This window comes from Amphiura filiformis, chromosome 7 (genome assembly GCF_039555335.1).
Source record: "Amphiura filiformis chromosome 7, Afil_fr2py, whole genome shotgun sequence".
NCBI lineage: Eukaryota > Metazoa > Echinodermata > Ophiuroidea > Amphilepidida > Amphiuridae > Amphiura > Amphiura filiformis.
The window spans coordinates 28,644,654-28,658,406 of NC_092634.1; the positions used below are offsets into that span (position 1 = coordinate 28,644,654).

The 13,753-nt window shown below is 36.9% G+C and overlaps 1 protein-coding gene across 1 annotated transcript; it reads left to right on the top strand.

Moving 5' to 3' along the window:
* Positions 1–2,839: 2,839 nt before the first annotated feature.
* LOC140156979 (plasminogen-like) lies at positions 2,840–12,953 on the top strand. The gene is made up of 7 exons (XM_072180025.1): positions 2,840–3,085; positions 5,063–5,294; positions 6,865–7,203; positions 8,400–8,595; positions 9,693–9,982; positions 11,349–11,479; positions 11,894–12,953. Exons 1-7 carry the CDS (start codon positions 3,059–3,061, stop codon positions 12,077–12,079), a joined length of 1,401 nt encoding a protein of 466 aa, XP_072036126.1. The 5' UTR covers positions 2,840–3,058; the 3' UTR covers positions 12,080–12,953.
* Positions 12,954–13,753: the final 800 nt, after the last annotated feature.

Below are 13,753 nucleotides of genomic sequence, written 5' to 3' on the forward strand. Positions count from 1 at the left end.
GTCTTAAATTCAAGCTAAAAGAGACAGCTATTGACTGATGGTTCCAATGATGACATATCTGTCTTTGTTTAGGATACACAGGGGTGAACATAACTGGTACCCTAATTTTTTGGCTTACTGTATAACCTTGATACGGTATCTAGTGATAATTGATTGATACGTAATGTATTTTGAGAAAGAGCGTTTGATAAATTTGAATGGAGAATACTGTTTGCAAAAGCATCTACTAACATAACTAAAAACCAGCTTGACGACAATATATTCTAATCAGACGTTTTCGACTCTCCTATTTGTTATTATCAAGTGTAGTCTGGTACTTCTTTGTAGTTTATTTTGCTTCTTAAGTGCATAACGTGTAGGTTTAGGTGCTATATAAATCGTTATTGTTATGTGTAGCTATATCAATCCGTTACTTATTGTGTGTTATGTTATCTCAATGTTTTACGGTATATAACATAGATGTTGCCTTACTTTTAAGAAATATTTCACATCCAAGTTCTAACAAAATATGCTCAAGTGAAACAAAGTTTCAGCGTTAAGAGCATAAAGTTGCATGGTTTTTATTAACAGCTTTAAGGGAATAATGGTTCTCCCCGAAACGGCAAAATAAGTATTATAAATGTGTGACTATTACTACTACTACTACTACTACTACTACTACTACTACTACTACTACTACTACTACTACTACTACTACTACTACAAGTACTACTACTACTACTACTACTACTACTACTACTACTACTACTACTACTACTACTACTACTACTACTACTACTACTACTACTACTACTACTACTACTACTACTACTACTACTACTACTACTACTAATAATAATAATAATAATAATAATTTCAATTTACTAAGCGCCTTATATTGTACGCAACTACAAGGCGCTGTACAAGATAAACAAAATAATAATTCTAAAATTACAATTAGTTATTTAGCTAATATAAAAATCACACTATTTAGCAAAATGTGCAATGGTAAAATAATAAGGTAAAAACACAACAGTGCTCAATACTATATGCAGTTTTTCAGGGGTAATCTGGGAAAAATGAACACAAAAGCGAGCAAAGTACAAAAGAACAAACAGGCAGTATGAAATTGCACATGAAATTTAATTGCATTCAAGAAAACATAACATTGCTTTACTCTCACATCAGAATGGGGAAAAGAACATCTGGAACAAAACAAAAAGTTCTTATGAAGAGGTAAAACAAACAAGTTTAGTTTAGTTTGCATCGGCACTTGTTAATTTCGTTTTGTCTTTAGTTTTAATTATTGCAACACAATGGGTGGGTAAACTGTTCTTTCTGTTGCGATATTTCTATATTAAACAATAGGGTAGTATCGATTTATGACCAAGTAAAACTATATACTTTACGACATTCCACACTTTCAGAAGTTTTGTCCGCTAATTTTAGTTCGTCTTCTTTATATACTAAGGCGGGTTACGAATTCCTATGGCCGGTTCTAAGTATTTACTCATACAAAGGAAAGCAACTAATTTTTCTTCCGTCAAATTCGTTACGACCAAATATGGTAAGCGTCCTACCAATCTATTAAGAAGCATATCGCCGACTTCATATTGTAATCCGATACGTACGTCATCAAATCAACGCATCAAATCAGTCATATAGTATAGGCCCACTATTGTACTAATCATGCGTAAAAACACAATTTCGTAAGTTCAATCCCAGTCAAAACTGTTTGACATGCACCTTAGGTACATTGTCTTCAAGCTACCTGAAGTATATCGCTTCCGTCACGCTATGGTCTCATTCCAATTGCATAGTTCAATAACCTCAATTAAACAATCATAGTGCAAAATTTGACCTCAAGTTGAAGAGTATGAGTTTGTGTACCCCAATTTTCAGCGGTCATTCAATGGATATACAAATGTATTGGGGTTAAAGAACTGTGTCCTGATAGAGAATATGTTGTGGATCCTAGTGGCATTTGTGATTAACCCGTCCATCATGACACAGTTCCTTAACGCCAATGCGTGTACATTCATACAATGACCTTTGGATATTTGGGTACTAGAACTCATACTCCACAACTTGAGGTCAAAATTAGACCTATAAAGTTCTTTGATGGGGGTTATTGAATTTTTCATTGAAGTGAGAGCATTGTGGGCTAATAGAGATATACTACTACTACTCCCTATTCCAGAAAAATACAGCACTAATATTTTGGGATTAAAAAAAATATTATCCTGTTTTGCCAAACGAAACACAGCTAAATCATAATGCTTTAGTTAGTTCTAACTTCCAATGAAAGTCTAATTTTAATATTTGGTAAATTTTAGGAAATAAGGTCCAAAAACATGCGTTTTAGGTCATTTTTCGTACGCTGTGACAATTAAGCCAAAACACTTGTACAAAGAATGCATTTTGAAGAACACATTTTCTAATCTTTTTCATAACCACGTATTACAATTAACATAAAATGTTAAAATCATGAGCTATAACTCTTACAGTCTTAGCCTATACTCAAGATTTTGAATGCTTAGACTTGTGCCAAGTCTTAGAATTTTGTGACTGCAATACGAAAACATGCAAAATTACATGTATTGGCCCATTTCCCTCAAATTGCGAACAGATTAAACTGGGGATTTAGATATGATTATGTTTTTGGTTTCTTTCAATTTCAAAAAAATAGTGCTGTATTTTTTTGGAATCAGGTGTAGCATTGTACCTGAATTAAGGGCAATTTGTCAAGTTTGGATCAGTCAAGCGTTTTGCGTAGTGACAAGCACCAATGGTTTTCGACAAAACGGTCCATAATGCTCAGTCAGTTTTCTTAAAAAACCAAACAGTAATATCGAGTCACTGGGTGAAGAGCTAACTGTGACGTTACTACATGTCAGTTAGTATTAATCAGCATTACCGTGCAATTTTCAATATTTTTAAGACATTTTTGAAAGTGTTCAAAATGTATATAAAGAGAAGACAACGATTAGTTGATCATTCTCACCTGCATACTTGTACCAGTACTTACAATATCTTGGTGAAAAATTTAGTTATACAGTGACAATTACGATCATAGTGCATGATGGCTTCAACGAACACTAAAATGGTAAGTTTTTTCAATATTATAATTATTACGTAGTCGCAATTTCAGATCAAAGTGCATTGTGGGTAATATCCATGAGAGATAAATATTGAGGACTCGCGGTATTTCAATGAGGATAAATTTCGTACTTCGTAAAAAACACTTCCTCCGTGTGAGAAATTTTTGGTGTTGATGTTTTCTGAACACTTGCATACGACAGCGAAGCTTTTGATGAGCTATAGCTAGAAACTGCTAGTGTGAAAACAGGAAAGTAAAATCATGGGGAATCCCTTTCAGGCGCGGTTAATCACACGCATCGCCAATGGAGGAGATTGGGTTGTTTATTTCTCAAACAGACTCGGATGTTCGTGCGCAGATGATGCGCAGTCTGAGATTTCCGAAATTGCGAAAGGGCTATAAATGTACGATTTTCGTCAAATTTTGCTGAAATTCTTTAATACCAAAAATGCTGAAATAGGCCTAATTAGTAAAAACTGTCAGGAAAGGATTCTGTCCATTTCAAGGCCGAAATAACGAGGAAAATTGAAAGAAACCTCACTGGCTATTTCAGACGTTTAACGTTAAATGTCCAAATTGCTTCATTGACGACCTACAATCACAACGAATTTGGCTGATTCAATTTTGGTGTAAGTTGGGACATGTGTAAACATTGCAAATAATTGTAGCGAAACAATCAGGGTTGAACAAATATTGTTACCACTTTTTTTTATTATGAGATCGTACATTATGTCTCAAGTAAGAAGCAGTATCTATAGACGAGTCCAACGAGCCAAGTCATGGTCAGGATTTGGTCGGCAATGATTGGGTCCCCGCAGCACCAAACTGGTGTTGTGACTGCCCAATTGGGTGGATTAAAGCCGCTTAAAATTCGATGTTAGATTCTTTTGTGTTGTAAACTGTCATCATTCTTTTGTCTACGTGTAACACGGGTGATAGAATGCAGCTTAAAATACCCTCCAAGGCCGCATCATGTCACATTTTAGGTGAGATGGAGCCGACGGGGACCCAAATATGGCTGCTATTGAGGTGTAGGAATGCGTGAAATTGGATTCGTCTATAGGCTATTTGTTACTATGATAAGATCTTGCTTTTTACAATACTTCAAAAAACAGTAACACATTTTTAATATCTTTGTATGTTAATATCTTTTTCCACGTGAATCATTATATGAAAAACTAAAGAGAAAAAGAAATAATAAAAAAGTATTGCTAATGATGTACGTAGAAGATATATTCCCTTTTGCAATAATAGGGCTGGTGATCCAAAACCATCCATGAAGAGATCTCAATTGTTTAAGTAGCTGTGTCTGTTCAGTGCAACTTTGAAATCAACGTCTTTTTCAATCGCAAGGCTCGCCATTATTGGTAGAAACGTTGGGCTATTGTCACGAATGAGGTCTCATCTTGAAAATTCGATGCACAGATGTTTATCTCAAAATAGGAACTAAAATTTCGTAACTTATTTCACTACCTCTGGACAGTCAGCGGCACTGGCGTTGAAGTTCAGCGTGTGCTGCGTTAGCTTAGCGTTATTTCTTTCGTGTACATATTCACTACTTTGATCTTGCACTGATCTTGCACCAATTAACGCTAAGCTAACGCAGAACAAGCTGAGCTTCAAAGCTAGTGCCGCTGACTGGAGGTAGTGAAATAGAGTATGGCAAATAGTGGCTTGCAATAGAAATGTCTTCAATAATAATAAAACGCAACTAAAACGGTGTATATTGAAGCCAGGTTATGAGGTTTGAGACGCGTGTTGATCTTATGATTTGTGGGGATCTTATGATTTGTCTGCTGGTTGGACATATCTTCGGCTTCCTAGTTGACGTGTCTATAGGCCCTATGTCTTAAACTGTGTCTTGAAGACATGTCTATTCAGTGCAAAAAACTATTGCCAACAGTTTGCCAAATAAGATACCACATTTTCATAGTCACTGTGTAATATTATAATGCATTGACATAATTGTGATTTGCGTTTCAGATGAATGTTGATCTCGAGAGTGGATTCAGTTTCCCGTCAACTATATCCAAACCACCTCCTACACAGGACACCAAAGTGCCACTATCGACAACGTCCGACGATATCAAAAAGCCTATCACCTGTTGCAGCCATAGCGGAAAGAGACTAATAGCAATATCTGCGTTGGTTCTATCAGCTTTACTAGTAGGAATGATCGTAGCGACAGTTGTGATATTTTCTTTGGGAATGCATCGTAAGTAGGGCTTACATTGTTTTACGTCGTTATTCTATACTGCAGTTACTGTCCGTTTTCCTATACACAATACACAGTGCTCTCACCATTGACGCGTGACCTCTACAAACAGTGTATGTTATAGGTATATGGGCATTGCCTAGTTAACATCACTGTGTGAAAAATAACCAGCCAATATTTTAACTATTCTCCAAACTTCTAGCAAATATATTTCTCTAACATGACCTAAAATTACAGGTAGGTTAGATGTTCAGAAGGGGTCGCACTTTCGTAGAATATGAGTGAGGGCAAAGCATAGCTAGCTCATAGCTAGCCAACTCCCCGTGTTAATTGAATGGAGATTTGACCGAAAATATTGAGCTTTATTGGTAACGGACCGCTCCGTTCTGAAGGATGCCACAAAAAAAACGGTACAAGCTACATTTAAACTATTCTAAATAGGTTCTAGAAAATATAGTTTGGTAACATGTCCTAAATTTTTAGCTAATTTAGATGTTTGGAGAGGGTCGCACTTTTGTGTTTTAGGAAGGATATGTAAACGACAGATAACACCAAAAATATGAAGAAATTATTTCCAAACCGTGTTAAGTCAACAATCATTATGTTGCTCATTTTGAAGAATGCTGGTTAACAAAAAGCAGGCCATTGTCTCATTTCGTGAACAAAGGTACACATACCATTGTTTCCTTTCGTTTCCTTTATAATCGGTTACCCAACTGAAGCTATAATACCAGCTTTATTGCGATGTCGCACATGTAAAACAGACACTTGTGCACAACCAGAGAAGATCTGATTTAATCAGTTGAGCTGCTTCAATGAGTGTTATCTTGGTTTAATAGCTTTTAATGGGGTTTAAGTCCTGCAAAGGTCGAGATGAATTCTATAGACATGACTGCATCATGCAGGGACGTAGCAAGCGGGTGGACAGGGTGGAGGAAGTCCGAGAAAAAAACAACGAAAAAGGGACAGGGCTGATAAAGCATAAAGGAGATGTTAAAAGGGTCCCACACTTCCCCTATCATGATGTGCCCCTGATGAGGCTCTTGATACGCCCCTGGTCGTTGTATTTTTCAGTAGGACTACGTCAGTCTCGTTAAATTTTGCTTGAGCAAGTCGCTATTAAATCATGGACCATCGGCATATCACAGGTCGTCGGTAGACGAAGGTCGATCCCTGGTGAAAAAAGCTGCGATCAATAATTTCATAATTTGAGAGGTTGTCCACGGGAAAGAACCATCTGAGATGTGATTCTTCCATTTCGCCTGGTTACATTCAAAATTAACCAAATTTAACGCATTGAATGATATTGGTATATAAATGTTCAATTTGCGTTGATAAATTTCTAGAAATCTGTAAGTCTGTGAGGTCTTCAAGTCACAATTTCAATCGGTAAAAAATAATATTTTCGTGGGTAGATTCACTAGTTTGTGCTCCCTCCCACTCCCGGTTACAAAAACCAGGCCACACCACCGCAATTCCTATAAGTATATAAGCGCAGCAAGTTCAGTTTCACTTCCAACACATGATAATATGACTTCAATGATTTATCTATTGTTGTTTCCTTTCTCAGATGATCGCGAGATTCATATCGATGAAGGAAGACATAACACCACAGGCGGACATCACCATCGTCATCATCTGAACCATACGCGTCCCACAACCACCACAGAAGAAGATGTCAAAGACGACGCACCAGAAAATAAATATTGGTATTGGTTCTACCCGTCTTCTTCTGATGACTCATACTCCTCTTGGTACTATTATTGGTCATCTAACCCAGATCAACCACCATCTAACCCAGGTCAACCACCATCTAACCCAGGTCAACCACCATCTAACCCAGGTCAACCACCATCTAACCCAGGTCAGCCCCCAGCTACTCAACCTCCACCTGTTCAACCAGGCAGTGGTAAGAATAATTCTAGCATTTATTTGGCTATTTTATTTGAATTGAAATCTATACATTCGCTACAGAAGCCAAGACCTTAGTCTTCCACACAACGTAGATTTCGAATGGGGTTACCTGAACATGCTGAATGGGTGACTCTATTTGAAATCTGCACCCCCTGTGTAGGAGATTAACAGTGTACTTATAAATGCCTTTTTATAAATACGCACGTGACACATGGGCACGACATACCAAGACCAGCAAGCGTGACCAAATCCTCATGCATTGACCACTATACAGAAAGGGATAGGAACTCTGTAGATAAATATCATCAAATTTAAGTATAATTGAATTGCAAAATTATTACACATTTTGCAATTCCGAATTTGTAATATGTTATCAAAAAAAACATTTTGAAAGTCTTTGACGACGGAAAAAAATATTCAACAACGGAAACGTTCACAATTTAATCACAAAAATGAACAAAATAGACAATTTTGCTGCACAGCAGTCTCAAATGTATAGGAAGACCGCTCGCTATGTAGAAGGTCACTTCGAGACTTACTGTCTATAAGCTGTTATGGCAGCGCGGAGGTGGTCACGTGCGTATTTATAAAAGCGCATTTATATATATAACCGATGTACACTGATTAAGGTCATGTCTTCCATCGGGGGTGTATGGATTTCAACTGAAATAGCCCATTATTTTGTCCAAAGTCAAAGATTTATATTAAAGGCTTACTTACTTATTCAACATGCTCAAAATAACTTTGTAACCGAAGCTTTTCTTTATTTTGATTTTATATAAATATAGCAAGTAAATGTTTCATTAAAAATGAAATAGAGCTTCTTGTTCAAATATGTTAAATCATTCTGCAAAATCACATGACACAATTGGAAATTGATTCAGAAATGCATAATTTTGCATTTTGATGGCGCAACGTCATCGAAAAGGTGGAAAAACTAGTTCAGAGAACCTAAATGCGTTGATTTTTTTTCTATTAGATAAAAATGAACTCGAGAAAAAGATCAGGCATTAATGTTGAACTAGGGACAATCATACAGGCTGTAAAAAACAGACTACACGATCGCATTTTTTGAAATAACCGAAGTGCAGTGCGGTTCAACCGTTGTAAACAACATCGCGCTTTTTGATAACCTGCCTACAAATCGTACCTTAAACATGTTAAACTGATTTTGGTTTATAACTTCTACAGGTTTGACATGGGTCGGACTCGAATCAATATGTGGACGAGGCAATGCCAGCCCAGACATCAGAATTGTCAATGGCGATACTGTGGCAAATGAAAAGGTGTGGCCCTGGGCACCATACTTGTCTACCTCGAATGGGCAATTCTTTTGTGGTGCTGAGCTTGTCAGTCCACGGTGGGCAGTGACTGCAGCTCATTGTGTGTAAGTCTTATCTCTACTACCGATTCCGAAAAATATAAAACTAACTTTGTCAATATGTATGCAAAATTTTGTAATTTTACCCTATTTTGGTCAAAAACACCGTGTTTTTCGGGCTATATTTTTAGGGGGCATCCCCCTAAAGAAGAAGATTTAGTGAGGGACACACGGGGACACGTCCCACACCACCTTCTTCCGCCGCTTATGAATCCATACACCCCCTATAGCATGTGGGCGTCAATCCCGGGGGGGGCAGGGGAACGTGCCCCCCCCACCTTTCGGCAAATTGACCCATTTTTTGTTTTTCAGCCACTTTTTAACAACTTGGGCCGGTTGTTCCTCCCACATTTCAAGCCGGATTGGCGCTAATGCCCTATAGATAAAATGACATTAATGTAAATTTCAAATTGGGTTACCTGAATGTCTTCATGATGGTGGTGTATGGATTTCAACTCTTTTCTTTTTTCAGGACGCGTAGCTTTATCAGTATACCCATTCTTCACAAAAAGCACCAAATTGCGCAAATTGGGTGCTTTTAATGGCACTTTTGCACAAATGCGCGCATCGGTCTTCACTGAAACCCACCCGTACACCTTCAACCAGGAAGAACCCCGCGATTTTTTGGGCTCCACTGAGCGCCATCAGAGCATGTATTATGATTTTGGCGATTTATGAAGATAATTGATTGATTGATGAATATGTTTCGTTGATTTAAGGTTTGACACTATTTTAAAGTGTTGCGAGTTCACAACATCTTGCGAATGGTAGTCAGCTTTGGCAAAAATCGCATTGCTCATTTCATAGCGAGTGTGTAGAAGAATTCAAATATCACAGATATACTTTTGTAGGTCCTGTGGTTCTTGAGTTATGTTATAGGGGTCCTGAAACACTTACATAAACGTACATAACTCAATAACAACGATAAATCAAGCAAGGTTTGCAAGTATATGGTTTGTAGAATGAACTTTTGCAAAGCATCAAAGTGTTATTTTCAGTAATTGATTTACATAATGAAAATTGATATTTTTGGCTGCTTCAACCAACAGTACCTTGTCTACCCATAAGTTAGCTAACAACCTCCTTTATCGTTTATTGCACAGGGAAGGACTTGCAGCCACTACGCCACTAAGACTCACTTTTGGACAATTAGACCAAAACGCACCAACCAGCCCTACACGCGTAGAAGTAACTACAACCAACATTATCTCACATCCCAATTACAACAGTGGCACCACCAATAACGACATTGCCTTGTTGAGGCTGGGTACCCCCGTAGATATAACGCCCGTTTGTATTAACTCTAATGTATTTGAGCATACTGCCTTCCAATCTACTGAGACGATTCCGAACCCTTGTTATGTGGTTGGATGGGGTGCAACAAGCTCTGGGGGTAAGTAGGCATGATGTGTGGCTTAATATCTAACAATCTTTATTATTATTATTCACACAATGATCAACAACATTAATAGCGATCACAATAACCAACACATATTTTGGTCATTGACGATGATTAACAAATTTTGGCCAAAAAAAAAAACGCGAGGAAAACAGCAGTATTGACTAAGTTCAATTCAAACATGTAGCTAATTTCTCAGAGATATTACAGTCTGATGTCCTAGCAGCTTATTATGTTAGCACATCTATCCCAGCAAACACAAAACGTTTTCGACATCATTCGCAAAATGTTATAAAAGGTTGCCAGAAAACGTTTAAATGTTGGGTTATATAAAGGGCCTAAAACGTTTTAATAACATTAAAAACATTTTTTTGATAACCTACTGCAAATATTTTAACACGATGTTATTTATTAGGGATCTGGAATGAGCGTTTTGAGAGTTTCGACAGTATTTTTTGTGGGACATGAGAGCACATCAGACATATCGAATTGCATTCTGAATACGAAGAATGTCTTTCTGATATCAAATAATTTTCATTTTTGAAATTCACGATATATTACAAATTTTACGACAAATTATTAAAATTTGATATTTTTCACATTTTGATATATAACAGTCCTCGAAGTAAATTTTATAAATCTAATGATATATTCTTAAAGTGTATGTAGTGGGAGGAAAAGCCGACGATCAATTGAACATTTTGACCTTTCGTATTGAAGATATGGTCAAAATTTTCAATTGATCGTCGGCTTTTCATCCCACCTACATACACTTTAAGTATAAATCATCAGATTTATAACGTTTACTTCGAGTACTGTTAAATATCAAAAATATCAATAATTTTATTTGCCATAAAATGTGTATTACATTGCGAATTTCAAAAAATCTAAATTATTTGATATCAGAAGGACATTCTTCGTATTCAGAATGCAATTCGATATGCCTGATGTGCTCTAATGTCCCACAATAAATACTGTCCAAACGTTCATACCCCATCCCTTAAGTGTTGACAAAATATTTGGCAAAAAATATTTGCATAAAACAGTTTATTATAACATTTTGAAAACATTTTATAATATTGTTGTAGTGTGTTTTCATATAAAACGTTTTCATGACCTTTATAAAACCCGACATTTAATGTTATTAAAACGTTTTTACCTAAACCAAAACCCAAAATATAACTTGTTTAAAACGTTTTTGTGTTTGCTGGGATGTTACTAACAGATGTGCAAAACACTGAAGTTGATGATGATTTTTACCATATTACGAATGAGCAAACTGGTCACTGAATAGGCCTTTAAATTAAACTTTTGAACTTTGAAGTTCTTATTCATTTAACTCATTATGTTATAATTTCAGGGCCTTCATCCGGAACCCTACAACAGGTTAAATCACCATTAGTTAGCAATCAAAGATGTGAAGCTGCGTATGGAGGGATTACAGACCAAATGATATGTACCGATACAAACAACAATTCAGGATCATGTCAGGTAAGCAAAGACACAACGTTTTCCTCAAATATTAACAAAATTAAGATGGCACTTACGGCCATAAAGTACGATCTTATAATATCTTTTGGCATATTTGTAATGTTTACACATGTCCAAACTTGCACCTAAATGGGCATGACAAAATTCAAAATTAAACGGTCAAAATCTAGCCCGTGTGGTTTATTTCACTTTACTTTGTTATTTCGGCTTAAAATGGACAGAACACCTTCCTGGCAGTTTTCACAAATATTGTTTCATAATTGTTTCACAATTTTGGTAAAAATATAACAAAATTAAAATTTGACGGCAATCATATTATGGTTTTAAGAAATGAAAACTTTAATGTTTATGTCTTTTTTAACGTTTCCTTGCAATTTGTTAAATGCATGTTTCCCAATTTTGTGTGTTCCACAGGGTGACAGTGGTGGTCCCATGATGTGCCGTAAGACTAGCGGCACTGCCAGCGGTGACGTATGGGAGTTGGTCGGTATTACAAGTTTTGGAATTGGCTGTGCAAATCCGGCATATCCTGATGTTCTGGCGCGAGTGTCTAAATTATACTCGTGGATTCGCTCAGAGATGGGTGAAACCAATCTGTAAAAGGCAGAAAAGAGTTGATAATATATTACTTAAGGAAGCAAAACACGTGTTAGGGATGAAATAAAAACTCGACCGGCGGTTTACCGCCAGTTCCGTCCGGTTTCTATTGTTCTAAACAATTGAAAACAGACGGAACCTAAACTGTATATCTTAAGTTCAGTTTTCTTTTCTTTTCCTTTCCGCACAAGAATTTCTAGAAAAAGGAATGTCCGTTTTTGCTCTAAACTTCTTTGCAGAGTAAACTACTTTACCATAGCGATGTGATAAAGATAATTTGAAAATTATGTTTTTTTTAACTTAACTTGTCCCACCTTAAAAAGGCTATTTATCGATCAAAACGTTTCAGTTTTGAACCATTTTCACCATGCATTGTTGCTTTATCATATACCCGCAAGAAATGCACTATAGCCCAACATGAAAGAAAGTGGGATTTTCAGGTCATTATTTCAATTTACATAATTATGATAATAAGAAATGATATTGAATCTTATTAGTTATAAGTTATTATAAGAAAGGTGTGCTATAATGAGCTATTCCAGTTGAAACCCATATACCCCCGATGAAAGAAATTCCCTTATCTTCCATAAAGGGAGTGTGAATGTCAAATTGAGTTTACTCTATTTGAAATTCTCACCCCTTGTGTAGGAGATTAAGGTCACTGATGTCTTCGCTTCCAGGGGGTGGAGTTCAACTGGAATATCGCAATGCAACAGGGCAGGACCCTTTTTAAGAGCTGGACTCTTAACAAATCTTTAATATTTATATAAATTATTATTTATAAATCAATGTTATATTTAAAAGGGCTGCATGGGGACCCTCTTATGGAGATAATTATATTTAAAATGTATGTGTGCGCAGTGGCGGCGCTACGGGGGTGGGGGGGGGGGCAAGGGGCATTCCCCCCAATATTTTTCTTGCCCCCCCAGTTTCCCCCACTTTTGAGGCAAAACCCCCAAAATCACGTCAATTTCCACTTTTGCGGCAATTTTGCCCCCCACCCCCTGATATTCACTTTGCCCCCCCCCGTAAAAAGTCCTGGCGCCGCCACTGTGTGTGCGTTGAAACATACACATCAGATGAAAGATATGACCGTATAATTTTCCACAAAGGGAGTGTGAATATCAAGAGGAGTTTACTCCATTTGAAATCTTATACACTCCTTGTGTGGGAGATTAAGGTCACTGATGTCTTCTAGAGGGTATGGACTTCAACTGGAATATCGCAATCCAACAGGGCAGGACCCTTTTTAAGAGCTGGACTCTTATCAAATCTTATTTATATAAATTATTATTTATAAACTAATGTGGGCCTATTATTTAAAAGGGCTGGACCCTCTTATAGAGATATTATATTTAAGAATGTATATGTGTGCGTAACTGAGATAAATATGTTTATTTTAATAAACGAAGCAATAATCGATTTCTGTTTTCTTGTTTGTTTCGTTTTGGGGGAAGACTTTGGGCCCCTAACTTATGAAGTGGTGGGTATATATGCTAAAATAGAACCCGTCCGCACGTCCGAGACGGGCTACTTTGTCTTCGAAAGGACGTCACTATTTTCCTTACAGCTCCTAACCAGCCCGTCCGATAGACGCCCTGAAATGTTTTCATACTGACCGCCGCCTGGACAAACTTGATGTTTATCTTCTGTTTGGCCGTTTTCGCCATAATTATC

Excerpts from the sequence above, each read along its gene's own strand:
- LOC140156979 (XM_072180025.1), top strand. The coding sequence starts at position 3,059 with ATGATGGCTTCAACGAACACTAAAATG. Across the intron at positions 3,086-5,062 it reads CTTCAACGAACACTAAAATG|ATGAATGTTGATCTCGAGAG; the intron begins GTAAGTTTTTTC and ends TTTGCGTTTCAG. Across the intron at positions 11,480-11,893 it reads ACAATTCAGGATCATGTCAG|GGTGACAGTGGTGGTCCCAT; the intron begins GTAAGCAAAGAC and ends TGTGTTCCACAG.